Genomic DNA, 23016 nt, shown 5'->3' on the forward strand with positions numbered 1-23016 from the left:
TTTGCTCAAAACCCATTGAAAACACGATGAAAAATCAACTGCAAACGAAGCGAATGTGGCTTATTACTTGAGTAGTTTTACACTCTTGAAACATATTTTAATTGGACTGAAATTGAAAGTTTTATTTTCATAGGAATGTAACATCTTGTACTGCAAATGATTAACTGTTAGGGCCATGTACCTCAAGGCAGATGGCGCCTTGATGCCGGTGAGGAAGCTGTTATAACATCGGAGGAACAGAACTTAACCTCCCCTTCCTTGGGCCAACCCTGAATGACTCTCCTACGGGTTTAGCGCTTTCCGTGAATAAAATAAAACTCTTTGCTCTATGAGTGTCAAGTAGGACATGCTCGTGTCCGAAGCTAGACACTTATTATGGATTTCTTCTCAAACTGACCTTCAAATGCATGATAAAACTCATGAGGAGCGTAACTCACGCCTTCAAGAAGGAAGTCTGGGTAGTTAGCTAGTAGTGTGAAGACAATAATACGAAGGGAATTTCAATTGAACGTGATTAACTTACGACAGACGCCAGTTAGTTTTCGAACCCCCACACGACATCATGGTGGTTCAGGGCCTGATCAACCAGGCTGCTGGACGCACGCAACCCGACGTACGAACCACAGCCAGGCTGGTCAGGTACTGATATTAGGTGCCTGTCCAGTGCCTTCTTGAAGACAGCCAGGGGTATATTGGTAATCCATGACAAACCCAAGAAAAATCAAGAGACTCGTGGATTTCACTACTACTGTGGAAAATACTGTATATATTTTCCAGAAATTCAGTATTTATATGTATATAGATGGCCATGCTGTATTTAATAACATTTATGTCATAGAAAATGGGAAACTGAGCCTGGGGAGAAGGGACAGTCGCCATTTTGTTTTTTTTTTTAATTGGATGCAACGTTAGTGTAATGGGAAGGAACTTTCGTGCTCTAGAGGTTAAAATTAGGCTGACACCTCTCAAATAGGAGACGAAATTGTTGGATGTGCATTCCTGCATAACTTGAGATATCAGGCGACTGGACAACACAGCTCCAGGAACCCCAGCTAAGTCATGTCTATATTATGTTTATAGTTCTGGCCAGTATTATTATCATAAATGTAGACAGGGGGATTTTCTGAGTATGATACAACTTAATCTCCAGTCAAAGTGATGAGTGATATTAAGATATATTTTCCTTCTGTTATGTAATTGTGTATATATAACCATTTATTATTTTAATATACAGTCCACAAAATTTATATATTTACCAGTATTCCTGGTGATGTATTTTTCATTTGTAATTAATAGGTCCAGAGCAACTTGTGGATATGACAGTGGTAGGTATCGAAGGGGGACATTTTTTGTGACCTAGGTGTCCCAAATCCCTACTTGTCTAACTGATAAATAATAATTATCTTTGTTCATTTACTGTTATGTAAATAATGATACTGTGGAAAATTGCATTTATCTGTATGTATAATTATGTACATAACAGTAAATGAACATAAATAATTATTATTTATCAGTTAGACAAGTAGGAATTTGGGACACCTAGGTCGCAAAAAATGTCCCCCTTCGATACCTACCACTGTCATAACCACAAGCTGCTCTGGACCTATTAATTAAATGAAATATACATACACCAGGAATACTGGTAAATATATAAATTTGTGGACTGTATATTAAAAAATGATTATATATAAATTCACATATACATAACAGAAGGAAAATATTTCTTAGTATCACTCACCAATTTGACTGGATATTAAGTTGTATCATACTCAGAAAAACCTCACTAACTAAATTTATGAAAACACTGGCCAGAATTATACACAAATCTAGAGAGCTTATCTGAGGTTCCTGGAGCTGTCTTGTCCAGTCGTCTGATATCTCAAGTTATGCAGGAATGCACATCCAACAATTTCGCCTCCTATTTGAGAGGTGTCAATCCAATTTTAACCTCTAGAGCACGAAAAATTCTTCCCATTATATTAACGTTGTATCCAATTCAAAACCAAGATGGCGAGTCTCATCTGTGCAGATGCAGACTTTCCGTTTTCTATGACATAAATATTATTAATACAGTATGGGCATCTATTTACATATAAATACTGAATTTCTGGAAAATATATACAGTATTTTCCACAGATACATTCAGTAAATGCAATTTTCCACAACTACTCGGCTTTGGCTAAAGTACCTCCCCCGTAACTGCAAGATGTCTCTGGTGAATATCTACAACGCCATCTTGGCATCCGGTCACTTCCCAGTGGCTTTCAGGACAGCTAAGATGATCTTCATCGCCAAACCAAACAAGGACAACCGCAATCCCGAGAACTACAGACCCATCTCCCTATTCGAAGTCACAGGCAAAGTCTTTGAAAGAATAATCTCCAACAGACTCAACTATTACATGGAGTTCAACCACCTATTCTCTGAAAGGCAGTTCGGCTTCAGGTCCCACCGCAGCACTCAGCATGCCATAAACATCATCTATGATGCTGTGGCCAGCCTGAAGAAGCAAGGGAACCTGGCCCTCATCGCCACCAGGGACGTTCACAAGGCCTTCGACAGCCTTTGGCACGACGGTCTCATTTACAAACTCGTAGACCTCCCTGATCACAACTGGACCTTTCTCAGGCTCATCTACAACTTCTTAACAGGAAGAAAAATCATCCCCACCTTCCATGGAGCAGAAGCAACCCCCTTCACGCCAACAGCAGGAGTACCCCAAGGCTCCTGCCGCAGCCCCGTCCTCTTCAACATATACGTCAACGACCTCCCCCAACCTGAACATACCGACACCATCATCACCCAATTCGCAGACGATGTCATCCATGTTGTCTCCTCCACCCCTACAGCTGGTGCAAACAAGCACAGGAGAGCAATCGAGAAAATGAATGAAGAACTAAATAGAACTGCCAGGTGGGAGAAAAAATGGAGAATCACAGCCAACCCCGACAAGGTCCTCATCATCACCGTTGGGTGCTTACCATCAACCATAGAAGAAAAAGGGGGCATTTCCATCAGAGGTACCCGTATTGCTATAAGGAACCCAAACAAGATCCTAGGATACGAGATCGGCAGATTACTCAACTCTACAACCCACGTAACCAAAAAAGTAAACCTAGCGAAAGCCCGCCTTGGCCAACTTTATCGATTCAAAGCAGCCCCTCCCCACATCAAACTTCACCTGTACAAGATGATGATCAGACCTCTGCTAGAATACCCCTGCGTACCCATGTCGCTCACAACCAAAACCAACATGCTCAAACTCCAAAGAGTACAAAACAAAGCCCTCCGCTTCATCACGAACACCAGACTCAGAGACAGAATCAGATCAGAGGACCTACACATACAACAGAGAATCCCTGCAATCAACGTCCGATTAGACAAACTTACTAAGAGACAACTATATGACATGCAGGAACTCTACGTGCCTGACAGAGAGAATCATCCCCAACCAGTGAACACAACCGACTATACCATCACCACCCCTCCCCACAGATCCCAAAGAATGACCCTCCAACAAAGAGTTCGACGTTTTATCCACAAGGAGAACTTCCCTCGTCCCAATATCTTAAGTGACCTCCCCACAGAAGAAGAATGGATACCACCAGAACCATTCTATGTCCAGTAACACGGACAAGCCCTCCCCATCTCCGGGTGACCCACCTCTATCAACCAACACCTCACAACTGACCTCGCTACATCTACTACTACAGTACAGCAGGACACCACCTCAGTCACTACCTTGCTGGCCGACTCCAGGTGAGCAATTCTATACAGTATGCTTCCTTCCAATTCAATGACGCAGTGGTATAACACAATATAGCATTGTATAATTGATGGGCAGGAGGTATACCCTACACACATAACCAACCTCTTCATAAATCACTTAATATGCACACACGCATATTCAAATTACACCAAAGTGGATAGGCCACTACCCTTTTATATCCCCACCTACCCCTCCTCCCTCCCCAACTTTTCCCAAACTTCCAACCTTACCCATCCTTCTTCCCCCACCCCCCTCTTACCAAAGCTCTGGTCAGAACCTCGAACCTCGAACCTCGGCTTCGGCAGGGCAGTAGACAGAGCAAAATGTAAACTTTATCAGAGGAACTGTTGTCACCCTGCATCCTTGCGAGCTGGAATACAATAAAATTGATGAATTAAAAAAAAACTCAGTAAAAGACGTTCAAGAAATATCAAGGCATTTTATCAACAGAAAAAGATGTACAGAAGCAACAGTAGTAACAGCATTAACAGCAGCAGCAGAAAGAGCAGCACCAGCAACGGCAGTAGCAACAGCAACAACAGCAACAACAGCAGCAGCAGCAGTGCCACCACCGCCAGCAAGAAGGGGAATAGCAGCAGCAGCAGAATCAGGAAGGCAGCAGCAGCAGGAAGGAAGCACGCCAAACACGAAAGGCAGCAGAGGGTGACGGGGAGATCAATGTCACGTGAATTACCACACAGGCGGCCCCCATCGACCCACCACGTGGTTGTATTATGCGTCCTGGGACCAGGAACTGTGTCTTACCACCAGGAGCTGTGAGCTGTGTCCTAGCACCAGGAGCTGTGTCCAGGCACCAAGAGCTGTGTCCTAGCACCAGGAGCTGTGTCCAGGCACCAAGAGCTGTGTCCTAGCACCAGGAGCTGTGTCCTAGCACCAGGAGCTGTGTCCTAGCACCAGGAGCTGTGTCCTAGCACCAGGAGCCGTGTCCAGGCACCAGGAGCTGTGTCCTAACACCAGGAGCTGTGTCCTAGCACCAGGACCTGCCTAGTATGGGCCTGTTGGCCCATACTAGGACAGTAATAGGACAGTAATAGGTTTAGTGGAATAACAGAAAGGAGCAGGAATGATAAAGAGAAACGAGGGTCCTTAAGTATATATTACACAAATAGTCGCAGTGCTAGGAATAAGATGGACGAGTTGAGACTAGTTGCTAGTGCAGGTAACATAGATGTATTTGCCATTACTGAGACGTGGTTTAATTCAAAAAGTCGGGACATGCCTGCAGAATGTCACATTCAGGGTTTCAAATTGTTCCAAGTAGATAGAAGTATCGGGAAGGGGGGTGGGGTGGCATTGTATGTCCGAGATCGCTTGAACTGTTGCATTAAAACGGGTATTAAGTCTGAAGTAACACATACAGAGTCTGTTTGGATAGAATTTTCAGAGGGGCATGAAAAATTAACTTTAGGTGTGATATACCGTCCCCCAAATTTAGATAGGGACCAGGGAAGACTACTATGGGAGGAAATTGTTAGGGCCACAAGGCACGATAATGTAGTAATTCTAGGAGACTTTAACTTTAGTCATATTGATTGGAATTTCTTGACTGGGAATTTAGAATCATACGACTTCTTAGAAGTAGTTCAGGATTGTTTTCTGAAGCAGTTTGTGACAGAACCTACAAGGGGTAATAACCTGCTTGACTTAGTTCTGGCAAACAATGAATCCCTTGTTAATAATTTAGAAGTTTCAGAAGAACTGGGTGCTAGCGACCACAAATCAATTACATTTAGAATTGAATGGAAGTATGATAGTAGGGATAACTCAGTAACAGTCCCAGATTTTCGCTTAGCAGATTACGATGGGCTTAGAGAACACTTATCATCTGTTGACTGGGGTAACGAAGAGAGCTATCAATATGACAGTTTTCTGAACACAATACATGCTGCTCAAAGAACATTTATCCCTTATAAAGAAATTAGATCAAATAGAAATGACCCAAAATGGATGAATAATAGGCTGAAATATCTACTAGGGCATAAGAAAGGAATTTATAGGCGTATCAAAAGAGGCGAGGGTCATCTTATGAATCAGTATATTGACACTAAGAGGGACATTAAAAAGGGGATAAGAAAAGCTAAAAGGGACTATGAAATTAAAGTTGCTAGGGATTCTAAAACTAACCCAAAAAGTTTTTCCAGGTATATAGAACAAAAGTCAGAGATAAGATAGGTCCCCTTAAAAATAACTATGGGCATCTTACTGACAAAGAGAATGAAATGTGCTCGATTTTAAATAATTATTTTCTCTCGGTTTTTACACAGGAAGACACTAATAATATTCCGGTAATTAATTTTTATAGTGGGCCAGAAGAAGATAAATTATGTAACATCACAGTCACTAGTGAAATGGTTGTGAAGCAGATAGACCGACTGAAGCAAAATAAGTCACCGGGTCCTGATGAGGTTTTTTCAAGGGTTCTAAAGGAATGCAAAATGGAAGTCTGTGAACCATTAACTAATATTTTTAATTTATCTCTTCAAACAGGTGTAGTGTCTGATATGTGGAAGATGGCTAATGTAATTCCTATTTTTAAAACAGGGGACAAGTCGTTACCGTCAAATTACCGCCCAATAAGCCTGACCTCAATTGTAGGCAAATTACTAGAGTCAATTATAGCTCAAATTATAAGAAGCCATCTCGATAAGCATAGCTTGATTAATGATACTCAGCATGGATTCACAAGAGGCCGGTCTTGTCTAACTAATTTATTAACTTTTTTCAGTAAAGCTTTTGAGGCTGTTGACCACGATAAAGAATTTGATATTGTTTACTTAGATTTTAGTAAGGCATTTGATAGAGTTCCGCACCAAAGACTGTTGAAGAAAGTAGCAGCTCATGGCATTGGGGGAAGAGTGCTCTCGTGGATCGAATCATGGCTCACAGACAGGAAGCAGAGAGTGTCCATAAATGGGGTTAAATCCGAGTGGGGATCAGTAACAAGTGGCGTTCCACAGGGATCAGTCTTGGGCCCGTTGTTGTTTATAATATATATCAATGATCTTGATGAAGGAATTACTAGTGATATGAGCAAATTCGCCGATGACACGAAGATAGGTAGGATAATTGATTCAAACGTAGATGTTAGGGAACTTCAGGAGGATTTAGACAAACTCTACTCTTGGTCAGAAAAGTGGCAGATGCAGTTCAATGTAGATAAATGCAAGGTTCTGAAGCTCGGAAGTGTCCATAACCCTAGCACTTATAAGTTAAATAATGTAGAACTTAGCCATACAGATTGCGAAAAGGACTTGGGGGTTATGGTAAGCAGCAACCTTAAACCAAGACAGCAATGCCTAAGCGTACGTAATAAGGCAAATAGATTACTGTAATAAAGTTGGTAGAATTACCGACAATATGTAAAGTAAAAGGACACAAGTGCAACTAATGTGACATTTATTGTGGCAACGTTTCGCTCTCCAGGAGCTTTATCAAGCCATTACAAACAATACATGGACACAGAGGGTATATAAAGGCTCAGAGTGAGGTGAATACTAGTGAGGTACCATTTCGATGTTCACTAGTGGTAGTAGTAGTAGTAGTAGTGGTAGTGACAAAAGCAATTAATTCGTACATGAGTAAAAGGATATAAAAGCTATTACTTTATGTTACCCAAGTAATAGCTTTTATATCCTTTTACGAATTAATTGCTTTTGTCACTACCACTACTACTACTACTACTACCACTAGTGAACATCGAAATGGTACCTCACTAGTATTCACCTCACTCTGAGCCTTTATATACCCTCTGTGTCCATGTATTGTTTGTAATGGCTTGATAAAGCTCCTGGAGAGCGAAACGTTGCCACAATAAATGTCACATTAGTTGCACTTGTGTCCTTTTACTTTACAAATAGATTACTGGGATTTATATCAAGAAGTGTAAGCAACAGAAGTCCAGAGGTCATACTGCAGCTTTATACATCATTAGTAAGGCCTCACCTAGATTATGCAGCTCAATTCTGGTCTCCATATTACAGAATGGACATAAATTCGTTAGAAAACATTCAGCGTAGGATGACTAAATTAATACATAGCATTAGAAATCTTCCTTATGAAGAAAGATTGAAGACTCTTAAGTTACATTCACTTGTTAGACGAAGAATGAGGGGAGACCTGATCGAAGTGTATAAGTGGAAGATAGGTATTAATAAAGGGGATATTAACAAGGTCTTGAGGATATCTCTCCAAGAGAGAACCCGCAGTAATGGATTTAAATTAGATAAGTTTAGATTTAGAAAGGACATAGGAAAGTATTGGTTTGGAAATAGGGTAGTTGATGAGTGGAACAGTCTACCTAGTTGGGTTATTGAGGCTAGGACTTTGGGTAGTTTCAAATTTAGGTTGGATAAGTACATGAGTGGGAGGGGTTGGATTTGAGTGGGACTTGCACATCAGAGCTTATTTCTTGGGTAGCATTGAAAATTGGGTTGGTCAAATGTTTGTTAGTGGGATGAATTGTAAAGGACCTGCCTAGTATGGGCCAACAGGCCTGCTGCAGTGTTCCTCCTTTCTTATGTTCTTATGTTCTTATGGGAATCTTTATTCAGGAAACGTTTCGCCACACAGTGGCTTCTTCAGTCCAATACAAAGAGGAAGGCGTAAGGAGAGGAGGAGAATGAGGTAATCAGTCCCTCAACCTGGAGTCGATGTGTTCAGTCCATCAATCTGAACACATCGACTCCAGGTTGAGGGACTGATTACCTCATTCTCCTCCTCTCCTTACGCCTTCCTCTTTGTATTGGACTGAAGAAGCCACTGTGTGGCGAAACGTTTCCTGAATAAAGATTCCCATATGCTGCATAAGTGTCTCAATCTTCAACTTGTCGGTTTTTCAAACCATTCATCACACCAGGAGCTGTGTCCTAGTACCAGGAGCTGTGTCCTAGCACCAAGAGCTGTGTCCAGGCACCAGGAGCTGTGTCCTAGCACCAGGAGCTATCTTATTATCAGGAGCTGTGTCCTAGAACCAGGAGCTGTGTCCTAGAACCAGAAGCTGTGTCCTAGCATCAGGAGCTGTGTCCTAGAACCAGGAGCTGTGTCCTAGCATCAGGAACTGTGTCCTAGAAACAGGAGCTGTGTCCTAGAGCCAGGAGCTGTCTCCTAGCATCAGGAGCTGTGTCCTAGAACCAGGAGCTGTGTCCTAGAACTAGGAGCTGTGTCCTAGAACCAGGAGCTATCTTAGCATCAGGAGCTATGTCCTAGAACCAGGAGCTGTGTCCTAGAACCAGGAGTTGTGTCCTAGCATCAGGAGCTGTGTCCTAGAACCAGGAGCTGTGTCCTAGCATCAGGAGCTGTGTCCTAGAACCAGAAGCTGTGTCCTAGAGCCAGGAGCTGTCTCCTAGCATCAAGAACTGTGTCCTAGCATCAGGAGCTGTGTCCTAGAACCAGAAGCTCTGTCCTAGTATCAGGAGCTGCGTCCTAGAACCAGAAGTTCTGTCCTAGCATCAGGAGCTGTGTCCTAGAACCAGGAGTTATGTCCTGGCACCAGAAGCTGTGTCCTAGTAGGATAACATAAACAGAGGGTAGCCAGGATAACATAAACAGAGGGTAGCCAGGATAACATAAACAGAGGGTAGCCAGGATAATATAAACAGAGGGTAGCCAGGATAACATAAACAGAGGGTAGCCAGGATAATATAAACAGAGGGTAGCCAGGATAACATAAACAGAGGGTAGCCAGGATAACATAAACAGAGGGTAGCCAGGATAACAGGATAACCTGAGACATGCTGGAGGTGTTCCGGTGTTGACATCAGGGAGGAAGAACAGGTTTAGTTGCTCCTGGGTTACTGATGTGGCTGTGTGACGTCACTTGATCCTCTTACAGAGGTGTTGAGGTGCGTTTGTACGGTTGTGAGTCCTGCATTTATGGCAGGTGAAATGACCCTTATATTCCGGGCTGTCTACCTAATGTTTGTAAGGTGGTAACTCCTGCAGTGGAAGCAGGTGGTGTGAGCCTTATGTGTCAGCCTGGCTCCATTACCACGCACATGCTGCAAAATTACCACAAACATAATTTATATTTATTTGTTAAATAACATGGAAGCAGGTGTCACCTGGTGTCACACGCCACCTGGTGTCACACGTCACCTGGTGTCACAGTCACCTGGTGTCACACATACCTGATGTCACACGTCACCTGGTGTCACACGTCACCTGGATATACTAAGAAGTCATTCAACCATTTGTATAAGCAAAGTGAGAAATAAATAAATAATAGAGAGAACCCATGTTTTGCAAAGAATATAGCGAAGTTTACGGTGGATAAAAAGAGCCCGTGGTTTACAAACAATAGAGAACCCATAGTTTACGGAGGATAAAAAGAGCCCATAGATTCTGAAGAGAAGTTGCAGAGATTGGTGGATGAATTTGGTAGGGTGTGCAAAAGAAGAAAATTAAAGGTGAATACAGGAAAGAGTAAGGTTATGAGGATAACAAAAAAGATTAGGTGATGAAAGATTGAATATCAGATTGGAGGGAGAGAGTATGGAGGAGGTGAACGTATTCAGATATTTGGGAGTGGACGTGTCAGCGGATGGGTCTATGAAAGATGAGGTGAATCATAGAATTGATGAGGGAAAAAGAGTGAGTGGTGCACTTAGGAGTCTGTGGAGACAAAGAACTTTGTCCTTGGAGGCAAAGAGGGGAATGTATGAGAGTATAGTTTTACCAACGCTCTTATATGGGTGTGAAGCGTGGGTGATGAATGTTGCAGCGAGGAGAAGGCTGGAGGCAGTGGAGATGTCATGTCTGAGGGCAATGTGTGGTGTGAATATAATGCAGAGAATTCGTAGTTTGGAAGTTAGGAGGAGGTGCGGGATTACCAAAACTGTTGTCCAGAGGGCTGAGGAAGGGTTGTTGAGGTGGTTCGGACATGTAGAGAGAATGGAGCGAAACAGAATGACTTCAAGAGTGTATCAGTCTGTAGTGGAAGGAAGGCGGGGTAGGGGTCGGCCTAGGAAGGGTTGGAGAGAGGGGGTAAAGGAGGTTTTGTGTGCGAGGGGCTTGGACTTCCAGCAGGCATGCGTGAGCGTGTTTGATAGGAGTGAATGGAGACAAATGGTTTTTAATACTTGACGTGCTGTTGGAGTGTGAGCAAAGTAACATTTATGAAGGGATTCAGGGAAACCGGCAGGCCGGACTTGAGTCCTGGAGATGGGAAGTACAGTGCCTGCACTCTGAAGGAGGGGTGTTAATGTTGCAGTTTAAAAACTGTAGTGTAAAGCACCCTTCTGGCAAGACAGTGATGGAGTGAATGATGGTGAAAGTTTTTCTTTTTCGGGCCACCCTGCCTTGGTGGGAATCGGCCGGTGTGATAATAAAAAAAAAAAAAAAAGAGCCCATGTTTTTTTTTTCTTATTCGCCGGTACTCTCCCGGCCCGAGTCTTTTCCAAGTAGTGGTGACCCGGCCTTGGCTCCCTATTTGGGGAATATCTCGATACCTAAGTCTCCCATGGGAGGAGATACAAGTACCCCCTCATCTTTGGGACCAAGTGTCCCCAGGCCTAGCCACAGTCCCCGCCCTCACGGGGCTCGTAGGGAGAAGCTAGGCCTCTGGTTTACAAACAATAGAGAACCCATAGTTTACGGAGGATAGAAAGAGCCCATGGTTTACAAACAACAGCGAGAGCTCCTGAACTATAAAATCAAGTTTCTCTATCAAGCAACTTACGTTGATTACCTCTGGTTCAGGTTTTTTTACAAGTTAATTATTTATCTGCGATCTGAAGATCAATGAGTATTATAGGATGGAAGGTGACCATCAACCCCCCCAGAACGTGTCAGGCGAGGCACGTGATGCCATACATACCACACACAAAAAGTATTCAATACGGATTTCCAGCTGAAACCCGAGAATTATTGCAGTTGGTGAGTACAACTGCAGACTCACATTTAAAGCAATAATTGTGTGCCAGGTACTGTGTAGATCCCGTTACGAGTATTTAAAGGAAAATATTATTTCAGATTTTTTCAAGTATATAGAAAGCATTAATCTCAATTATTTCTAGTCGTCTATTCCACGTCGAGTTTACTCTGATCTACGTACAGTACGTAACACTCCTTTATCGACAACCAAAATGCAACTATACCAATAATATTCTAATCCTTTTTCCTATAAAAAAAAGCCTTCGGATAGGAAATTGTTTCTTCTTCTACCTTTATTTACATAAATGACCTCGTGAACCAGCAACACTTTTACAAATTATCACACCAGGGAATCACAGCTTAACTGCTGTATATGACTGAATTGATTAAAACTGTAATTATTCTTGTAGATTTCTTTTCGCACAGTTGAATTTACAGGCTAAGAACTATTGTTTTATATCAGCTCATCTCCAAGCTCCGCCTTATCTAAAATTATAAGGCATATTACGACCCACCAGGATGCCACCTACATCCAAGTACCTACTTACTGCTAGGTAAACAAGGTCAGCAAGTGCAAAGATTCTCAAAATTCTAAGTACATCGCCTCCTACCTTGGGATCGAATATGAGTCCTTTTGGTTGTAAACTGAGTGTTCTACTATGTGCTGTCACTTTTTTGTTTTTGTCCAAGACGCATTTATGAACTTCTTGGGAAATCTTTAGAAATTTACTGCTTTATTTCATCAAGCTGAAGCAAAAAAGTGTTGGTTATAAAATTGATATTCAATGGATATTTAATCTTATTTGAGGTTTCCTTTGAAAATATGAAATATAAATTTGAAAATATTCAATGTAAACAACAAATTTATTTACACAATATCTGTTTGTCCTCAGAACAATAGTGTTCATACTTTATATTGTAAATGGAATGGAAAACTCATGACAAATAAGCCAGAGATGGCTTAATCATTAATATCCAACACTGGTAAGCCATTGATGGCTTAAACACTGAGTGGATCATCTTGGCAAACAGTTGCCCAGGAGGCACTGTACTGTTTCCCGTACTCAACTACAGGAACTTACAAACAGGTCATCAGCACCCTCCTCGACCAGTGCGAGATTACTTGATCAGCACTATTGTGACGGTAACTGTAGTACTGTGAGGATGTGACGGTAACTGTGGTACTGTGAGGATGTGACGGTAACTGTGGTACTGTGAGGATGTGACGGTAACTGTGGTACTGTGAGGATGTGACGGTAACTGTGGTACTGTGAGGATGTGACGGGAACTGTGGTACTGTGAGGATGTGACGGGAACTGTGGTACTGTGAGGATGTGACGGTAACTGTAGTACTGTGAGGATGTCACTATAACTGTGGTAGTTTTTAAGTAAAGATAACTGCAGTATTGTAGTGCCATAAAGATAACTGTTGCATTGTAGTGATATAAAGATAACTGCAGTATAATAGTGATATAAAGATAACTGCAGTATAATAGTGATATAAAGATAACTGCAGTATAATAGTGATATAAAGATAACTGCAGTATAATAGTGATATAAAGATAACTGCAGTATAATAGTGATATAAAGATAGCTGCAGTATAATCACTGGAAAATCAATACTCTTTCCAAATATTTTAGAGGGTAAATACCAGGACTAAACTATTTCTAGACTTGTACATTCCACCTGAATTCTGTGCTAGACGAACTTACATAAGTTCGTAATAAAAATCGTTTTGGGAGATAAAAGAAGATAATGAGGAAACGGTCAAAGCAATTATTGATGTGAAACAAGCGGAAACCTGAGTGACGCAGTGGGGAGGAATGAGGAAGGGAGGGAGGGGATTGGATGGTGGGGGTGAGGGGTTTTCACACAAATATTGTTGTGGTTGATGGGATGGGAAGGGAGGGGAAGGTAATGGCGGTCACCATGGCAACCCACTGACCACCAGGACGCCATAACACATACACATGTACGTACACAGACATACATATAAACAGTCAGGAGCCGAGACTCGACCCCCCTGCCTGCAACGACATTTAGGTGAGTACACGTACATGTACACGTACGCACTTACTCACGCGAACGCACGCACGTGCATCATATGCACACACACGCATACACACGTGCACATACACGTACGTTCACATAACATGCAATTATCTTTGCCTGTGTAAGCAAACAAAGCACTTATCAACAAACTGTAGACATTCACGAGCTAACAGGAACATTAACCAAAAATCACCTCTACATATATTATCTCATGACTCCATACGAGATATAAAAAAGTTAATTACAATAATTAATATTGGTGTGGTGTATTTAACAACACTGGCATGGTCTACTAGTATGACATTAACGGCAGTGTAGAATAACATAGACCTGGTCAATACGATGAGATCATCGCTGCATAGCGTGATTTTCTACACGCAAGCGGATCGAGTAATACCATTGGCTACACGCATCCAGATAACGTAATGTGATTGGTTATTGCGGTAAGAAGAAAAGTTATGATTGGTGGATGTGTCTGCAGCTTCTTGTGATTCGTGGAATACTGTTAGCCCCGCCCTTCAGCCTGGTGTATATATAGTGTGTGTTGAGGGAACTATGTCAGCAATCTCACTCGGGTTCCCTTAATACACTTTGTGAGGCTCACCTTAACACTATGGTAAGTCTCTTTATTATTACATTTTTACTCTCTCCTGCCATTTGAAGTTATAATTTTCATGGTACAGTGCATTGTATATGTGTAACTTGGTATATGCATCTTAGCTTGCTGTAATCTGTGTACCAACAACCGGATGGACCGTGGTTCAATCCCGGGCACGGCGAAACATTTAAGCGACTCAGCCTCTTTGTTCATCTAATAATGAATGGAAACCTAAACGTTAATCTACTATGGACTTCCCAGAATGGTCCCAAGTTCAAGGCACTTAACTTATCCTCCTCTATTAAATCTGAGCACCTTCACGCTGTGTATGACCCCTATGGATCTAGCACTTCTCCGTGATTAAAATAACTTTGCTAGGTTACTGGATCAGTAGCGCTCCAGGGACGGGGAATCCAGAGGCTGCTTTCTTTGTTAATTTGAACCTTAGATTAATGTTTATTAAAATAAAATAACTTTAATATTCAGATTTGTGCCTGCATATTTGCTAACCTTAACTAAACCTGAGTATTCAAGGCAACATTATCCATACCTAACAGTTTCTTTTATATTTATGGAATATATGTTCTCTTTCAGATGTAACGTGAATACCTCCCATTTTTCAACCCTGTAAAGCCCCCACCCTACAAATTCAACGTTCCTGTCCCCTCCCCTTCCATTGTGAGGGGAAGGAGGTTTGTGGTTGTTCATAGTGGGGACTGAGAGATTTCGGGGGGATGAGGATGTGATGGTAGCTTATCCAGAATGTGCTGGAACTTTAGAATGAGCAACATAAACTTTGAAACCCAGTCCTGATGAACAAGAAGTTCCTTAAAACCACCTTGAATTACTGTACCAGCTACAAAGAACTATCCTTTCCCCCCTACTACCATTTCTGGAAAAAATTCCATGCAAGACAGGTCTAGCATAATGAAACGGGTATCGCTCATACTGTGCCTTGTAGAGCGTCAAGGGCACTCTAAGGGCTCTTAAAAATAAAAGTCTTGGAAGGTATTTTAATTTCCAGTTCGTCCCTGTCTGACCTAGAGAGGGAAGATGGGAGGAACGATGACTGTTGTATGTTTAGTCATACAAGATTTAAAAACCTTCTGGGTAGGGGTTACTATAAAATATTTCGGCCTTGATTATTTTATTAACTCTCTTATGGTGAGGGGCCCCTCAAGGAAGGTTCCTTGATGTTGGTGAGGGGCTCTTGATTTAGGGAATTGGATCTGTGCTCCAGTTCCCCGAATTAAGCCTGAATGCTTATCCTCCCCTTTGAATAGCATCTGAATACCTCCCCAGCCGCTATAGGACTCCTATGGGTTTAGCGTTTTACCCCAGATGAAAAAGATATATAATCATTCCACGTAGTTTAGGATGCACTGGAGTGCCTTGACACTGCTTGCAAGCTTCTTTGTTTGTACACTTAACTGAATAAACTTTACTCTGAAAGGCACTGTATAACTTCATTTGAGGTCTAACACGCCTTCCCACCGCTTCCTTTCACCCGTGTACATGGTTAAACTTGTACCACTTTTTCGTTACTTAACTTAAGCTCTAGGATAACTTCGTGTCTTGTACTAGAAGATTCGTTGCATACATTCCCTCGGTGTTTTCTGACAAATTGCTTTAGTTTTTTTTCCTTCATGCTCTTCCATTTTTCACATACTAGGAGGGAGACAAAATTTAACTATACCAAAGTGTAAAAATCTATTGGACCTGACGTAGTGCACGAGTGCAAGGATTGATTTGATGGTGAGGTAGGAAGTGTAAGGACGGAACTGTTATATGAAGTTAAAAAGGCTAATTACTCTATCCAAGGAATTAACCTCTTTAACTATATTAGTGAGGACTTCTGTCCCCAATTGGCTAGGCTTCCATACGTACAAGTTAGGTGGGAAGTAAGTAAAATAGGTGTTGCTATGGTGAGGAAGGTCTCTAGTTTCTTATTGATCCACTGTCTCCTTAACCCCCCCCCTCCCACTCCCTTCTCTCCTTCCCTACAGTCACCCCCTCCTGGGTCACCCCCACACGCCTTCCCCTTACTCACTGAGATTAATCCTTCTCAGTCTTACCATCACTAAATCTGACCTTATTAATTTGCAAGTAGTTTGGTAAATTCCACTCTGGTATGTTGCTACCGGTGTAGTCGCCAATCTTCAGGTTTTCCTAATGTTATTTTTTTCTTCGTATCTAATTTTTTTTTTTTTTTTTTTTATTCGCCGGTATTCTCCCGGCCCGGGTCTTTTCCAAGTAGTGGTGACCCGGCCTTGGCTCCCTATCTGGGGAGTGTCTCGAGACTTAAGTCTCCCATGGGAGGAGGTACAGTACCTCCTCGTCTTTGGGACCAAGTGTCCCCAGGCCTAGCCACATTCCCCGCCCTCACGGGGCTCGTAGGGAGAAGCTAGGCCTCTGGTCTGCCATCTACCCCGCCTCAAAGGGGCTCGTGGGGATGGCAGTCTTATGAGCTGCAGATGGTAGCAAGCTCAGGCCTCTCTTGACCTTTTCTCGTATCTAATGTTACGGAAGACCTGATTACCAGTAGAAGCTTCTGAGTTATATTCTTCAGAGAGACTTGCACTGAATCCTGCGAGTGAACCTAACACTGTTCTGCTCCCCCCCCCTTCCCCATTGCTTCTGCAGTGGCATAAAGCATGCTAGACAACCTTACACAGCCTCTGTGTTCTCAATGACGCTTCCCATAGGTTTAGCTATTAGTGACATAAATATTTTAGTCTGTATATATTCGGCTTGAACTGTACCGAATCTCGGTTCTGCGTGTCATTTATGACATTACCGCTTTTTTTTTTCCCCCGCCCCGCTTCCATGTACCCTTGTCTTCGGGGTTCCTAGACACCCCCTCCCGCTCCCTCGCTCTCCATTCCTGTCACTTCGAAGTCTCCATTGAGTGAGGTCACCGCTATAGGTTTCCTACTGGAGCGATAAACCGTAATTTATTTATTTTTTTTTTTTGTGGTGGGGGAAGCCGGGATTGGGGAGGATTAACATGGTGTATTTATTGGCAGGATATTTTCCTGTAATTGGTTCTCCGGGTTGCTATTTACCACCAGGTCTATTATTAAAAGCTCTTTCATTTATCACTGACCTTCTCTAGTCACACCAAGCGGTGCGGTCATTTCCGATCAACTACAATATAAAAGCATAAAGATACGTAGTCTTTTCTATGCATTCTTGGTCACTCAGTGGTTCTTGTACTTCTGTTTCACCTCGCCTTCTGCAACTGCCTCGCTCTCCCACAGCGTGAGTGTATCAGCGTGCACATCGGGCAAGCGGGCGTGCAAATCGGCAATGCCTGCTGGGAGCTCTACTGTCTCGAGCATGGCATCCAGCCCGATGGTTCTATGCCCTCGGACAAGACCATCGGCGGTGGTGATGACTCTTTCAATACCTTCTTCAGCGAGACGGGCGCCGGCAAGCATGTTCCCAGAGCTGTCTTCGTGGATCTTGAACCCACTGTCGTCGGTGAGTCTCTACCTATTTCAGAAGTTTAAAGGCAGGCATTATACCTGGACAAAAGAATAACTTCTAAAATGAGGAATAATTCTTTTAAATGCACTAAATTAATGTAGTTCCATAATAAGGAAAAGAAATCAGATTTTAGTTTCTTACCGACATCTGGAGTGTCCCTCACTTCCCACCCACTTGCTAGCCACATAAAGTAATCAGCGTACGTGCAAGCACGTAATCCACAACGCTACTTTACCGTACAACAGTAATTTTCTTTAAAATTGTTATTGATCATGTGCCTGAAAAAAAAAGGAACTGCTGGGTGATAAAAGGTGCTGCAGGCAAAACATCTCCCGAAGAAATTAAAGGTAAATGGGCTCTTCTCTAATACCCCTCAAGGGACGTTCCTTGACGCTGGTGAGGGGCTCTTTATCTAGGGAATTTCTATGCTCCAGTTTCCTGAATTGAGCCTGAATACCTTCCACCCCCACATGCGCTGTATAATCCTACGGATTTAGCGCTCCCCCATTATTATAACTATAAATCTTCTCCAGTAACTTGGCATTACCTTCTCCTCCAACCTGCTATAATAATAGTAATTTTGAGCAGTGAAAGGAATGCAATAGATATACGTAAATTATTGCAAAATTAGGCACAGTCACTAATTATTCAACGCATTTCTGTCAAAACTAATCTTAAGCCTGACATTCTACTTGGTTAACTCTTTCATATTATGTAAAACTTCTTTTGCAGTTAACTACAATCATAAGTAAAATAAAATTTGCAAATGATAAATGGTCAATTACAAACGAATAAATTTTTTAAATTGGTTTGGTGAATTTTAAATTTTATGGAATGATTGAATAGTGGTGAAAAAAAAAGCATGGCAACTTAGTTAATGGAAATTTACATAAGAGATTTAATTGATACTTATTTAACAATATTAATAAAGAACTTGGTAAACAAGGGACTCTGCATTTTCAGGCAGTTACTTGAATTATTGCAAAATATGAGGTAATATATATAGGATTTGGGTAACTTTACCAAGAACAGGGTCTGAAGTATGAAAACAGGTTTCAGGACGTTTGATGTCTTGTGTTGCTATCAGCATCACCTTAGGGTAGGGTGCTCTTTAACAAGGGAAACCTTTGGAATCTTTTGTAAGCTTCAGATTTTAATACCTTTTGTGCACACAGGTTGAGCCCGACACTAGATAGTTCTGTTGAAGCTATCAAAATTTTTCAGAGTAGGGTTTATATTAGAAATGTCCTATGTATATAATATACACAGCAGTATGAATATTATATACATTAACTTTGGAGTGGAGAAGTATATTGTCTGGCACTAGACTGGCGTAATCTTTCTCACAGCTACTCTGATACTTTTGGCTTTAGGTGATTTGCTGTAGTAGATCCCAAGGCTACAAATATCGTAGGCGAGGTAACTATATATTAGAATAGTAGTGTACGTAGGGCTGACTGAGGTACATAGTAACTTATCTTAAAGGATGCCAGCTAATTTAGATATTTTTTTGTGCTGTTAAGGTACAGACCTAATTTTTTCCATCGGTTTGTCTTTGTCTGAGACTCATTATTAAGAATCTTCTTTGTGTGACAGATGAAGTGCGGACAGGGACATACCGGCAGCTGTTCCACCCAGAGCAACTCATCACAGGCAAGGAGGACGCAGCCAACAACTACGCTCGTGGACACTACACAATTGGTAAAGAGATCGTCGACCTGGTGCTGGACCGCATCAGAAAACTGGCAGACCAGTGTACGGGGCTTCAGGGCTTCCTTATCTTCCACTCCTTCGGCGGCGGCACTGGTTCTGGTTTCACTTCCCTTCTCATGGAAAGACTCTCTGTCGACTACGGCAAGAAAAGTAAACTAGAATTCTCAATTTACCCCGCCCCGCAGGTGAGTCATCATTGATTCTTCATATTTAGGTACTCTCGTAGTGTGCAAATGTTATAAAATCAATATCCTCTATCAAGTAATGGCTTTCTTACAAAGACTTGGTGTGAGCTCTTAGAGAATAGTTATTTTTATGTACCCCACATCCATCCTGTGGGCGGCAGTCAAAATATTAGAGGCACATAATGGATCTAGGAACTGGGCCGCAAAGTTTTGACAGCTGACCAAGTTAGTGGCATTGAACTATTTGTTTATATCTGGTCACACTCGTAATGAGATTTATGCAGACATGAATTAGGTCACACACTCAAGAGTGGTAACGCTTTATTTAGTGTCCAAAGTCAGGGTATTTTTTACAGATTGGTTTACAATATACAACTCTGAATAAAATACTTCGACTTTTTTTTTTAACATTTCTGAGGGAGTTTTCTCTGAATTCTTTATTTTCATCGCATTCCGGTACATAATGACGCAAGGTGTGAAAATTTTCCATTTAGGAATCCTTAAAATTTTCTGTCTCTGCATAACTATGTACCTTGGCTAATTCTGGCAGTCTTGCTCAGGTGTCAACAGCTGTAGTGGAGCCTTACAACTCAATCCTAACGACCCACACAACACTCGAGCACTCTGATTGTGCCTTTATGGTAGACAATGAAGCAATCTACGACATCTGCCGCAGGAATCTCGACATCGAACGCCCCACTTATACTAACCTGAACAGGCTGATTGGTCAAATTGTTTCCTCCATCACCGCCTCTCTCAGGTAGGTGCTATAGGACAAGAATGAGATTCATTTTGAAAGCTAGTTTTCTTTTTTCTAGCATTCGCATATAAATTCCTTAATACACTGTCATGAAGGTAATTAGAGGGCTACCTTTCAATTTTAAGGATCTAGGTTAGTTCCGGACGGGACTAGTGGAGTTTTCTTGCATCTGTTGCCCATACTTAGATAGGTACCCAAGTTACTCGCAAAAATAAACACCTTATCCTGACCTAATAAGGCATCCAGAGATATAATAGGTAAACTCTTGTGATGTGCCTTCAGGTTTGATGGTGCTCTCAACGTTGATCTGACAGAATTCCAGACTAACCTGGTACCCTATCCACGTATTCACTTCCCTCTAGCTACCTACGCCCCGGTTATCTCTGCTGAGAAGGCTTACCATGAGCAGCTCTCGGTGGCAGAGATCACCAACGCTTGCTTTGAGCCCGCCAACCAGGTAAGTAGCTACCTTCTTTCTGGTGTGAGCTTGGACACAAGAACTTTATAGTTTAACATTTCAACTCAGGAGTTAGTAAATACAGTATCTTTTTAACACCCAAGTCTTCTATATAAATTGCTTCTAATATTTTAATATGGCACGTAGTCAAACAACCTTGTGACGTATGTTGTTTGAGCAGATGGTTAAGTGTGACCCCCGCCACGGCAAATACATGGCATGTTGTATGTTATACCGCGGTGATGTTGTTCCTAAGGACGTCAACGCTGCCATCGCCTCCATAAAGACAAAGAGGACAATCCAGTTTGTAGACTGGTGCCCCACTGGCTTTAAGGTAAAGGAATGAAACTCCAGATGTAGTGATGTTTGTGTCTGGACGTAAAGTGAGGAAGGTTGAAGGTGTAGTAATACCTATGTAAAAGCTTCATTTTATTTTTTTTTTTTTTTTTGGCCTGTTATATATAAAACTTTTGAAGACTTAGAGGACATCCTTCCTGTTAGTATTAGTGAATTTAAATACCTCTGAAATAGTCAACGGAAGTAAATGTACGGGGTGGAATGTTTTCATTTACCAGACTGAGTGATGACTGGCCCACACGGGTTTACTCTCCGTATGAGAATAGGGTGTAGGTTTGCCAGCATTAATGCGAGGATAGTAAAGCCGAAATTCTCTGATGCTGCACACTATAGCCTTAGTGGGTATCGCTCTAAACTATGTACTCTTAATATATATTTTAAATGTTTACTTCGACTAATTCTGCTTACTAGCTGTGCATTAATGTCTTGTGATAGTATATAAATGTGATTATTTCAGGTTGGCATAAACTACCAACCACCTACAGTGGTTCCTGGCGCTGACCTGGCTAAGGTATCTCGCGCTGTGTGTATGTTGTCAAACACTACAGCCATCGCTGAGGCATGGGCTCGTCTCGATCATAAGTTTGACCTGATGTATGCTAAGCGAGCCTTCGTCCACTGGTACGTTGGTGAGGGCATGGAGGAGGGAGAGTTCTCAGAGGCTCGGGAGGATCTAGCCGCTCTAGAGAAAGACTACGAGGAGGTGGGCGTAGACTCTACTGAAGCAGAAGATGAAGAAGGCGGCGAAGAGTACTAAAATGATGGTAAAGGAAGACTACAAAAAAAAAAAAAATAAAATGTCTTTCAAAGATGAGTTAATGAAGGTCTTGCTCTAGACTTGAAGACTCTGAATGTTTGTCGCTGTCTCTACCCTGAACTAATTAATGCTCAATAAGTACTGCATGGAACTCAAACATTAGATACTTAAGCGAATGAATGACTTAAGTAATTTAAATATGGCACCTAATTCTTTCCATAAAATTAGTGAAATTAATAGGTCAGTATCTTTACTAGTAAAGTTCTAGTAATCACTGAAGAGTAGTTTGGTTGACACGTAACCTTGAGTGAGTTTCTAGTCTGATTTATCTAGTCAGGTGGAGATGGAGTTCCCACACTGGAGGCGTCCGTCCATATCTCTTGTCTCTACTAAAAAAAAAATGATTTTCCGACTCTTATTGGATGCCCAATAAACAGTAACAGATAAATTATTTGTACTTATTTACTACCAAGACGCACGGATTGTATTAATACAGTTTATTCAAATGAGAGGAAATGTGGTATAACTTGTATGCTTAAGCATAGCCTGTACTCTGAAGTATAATCATAGTTTAATGAACATGAATTGTTCTACTTGCCAGTAAATAAGAACTTCACGAATGCATCCAGAACAATCCTTGCCAGTGATGAACACTTGAAATAGTGTTTATCATAATCACTAACGCACTTCTTTCGAAAGGTTATGTCTAAGGCCCTTTAGATCCCAAAAATAATACTTTGGATCGAATCTGCTTGTCTTCTATTTCACTGCATAACTGATTTTTTTTTTCTCCCATTTTCATGAAAGCTGCCCCCCCCCCCTCATGTTGGGTTTAGTGCTTAATTTAATTACATTATTTCACGAAATCTGTAACCACCAGTGTTCCTGCAAGTTTAAATCTCCGTATTCTGGTATAGGTCTTTGAGGAAAGCCATCAAGGGAAGTTCCTTGGTGGTGAGGGACTCTTGCTCTCAGTAATTGCATCTGT

General features: G+C 41.8%; 1 protein-coding gene across 1 annotated transcript; it reads left to right on the forward strand.

Moving 5' to 3' along the window:
* Positions 1 to 14174: 14174 nt before the first annotated feature.
* LOC128700166 (tubulin alpha-1A chain) lies at positions 14175 to 22476 on the forward strand. Its single transcript, XM_053793152.2, has 7 exons — positions 14175 to 14328; positions 17571 to 17793; positions 19396 to 19697; positions 20258 to 20457; positions 20740 to 20914; positions 21096 to 21248; positions 21729 to 22476. The coding sequence occupies exons 1-7, from the start codon at positions 14326 to 14328 to the stop codon at positions 22026 to 22028; spliced, it is 1356 nt and encodes a 451-aa protein (XP_053649127.1). The 5' UTR covers positions 14175 to 14325; the 3' UTR covers positions 22029 to 22476.
* The last annotated feature ends 540 nt before the right edge of the window (positions 22477 to 23016 follow it).

Source organism: Cherax quadricarinatus, chromosome 74 (genome assembly GCF_038502225.1).
Source record: "Cherax quadricarinatus isolate ZL_2023a chromosome 74, ASM3850222v1, whole genome shotgun sequence".
Taxonomy (NCBI): domain Eukaryota; kingdom Metazoa; phylum Arthropoda; class Malacostraca; order Decapoda; family Parastacidae; genus Cherax; species Cherax quadricarinatus.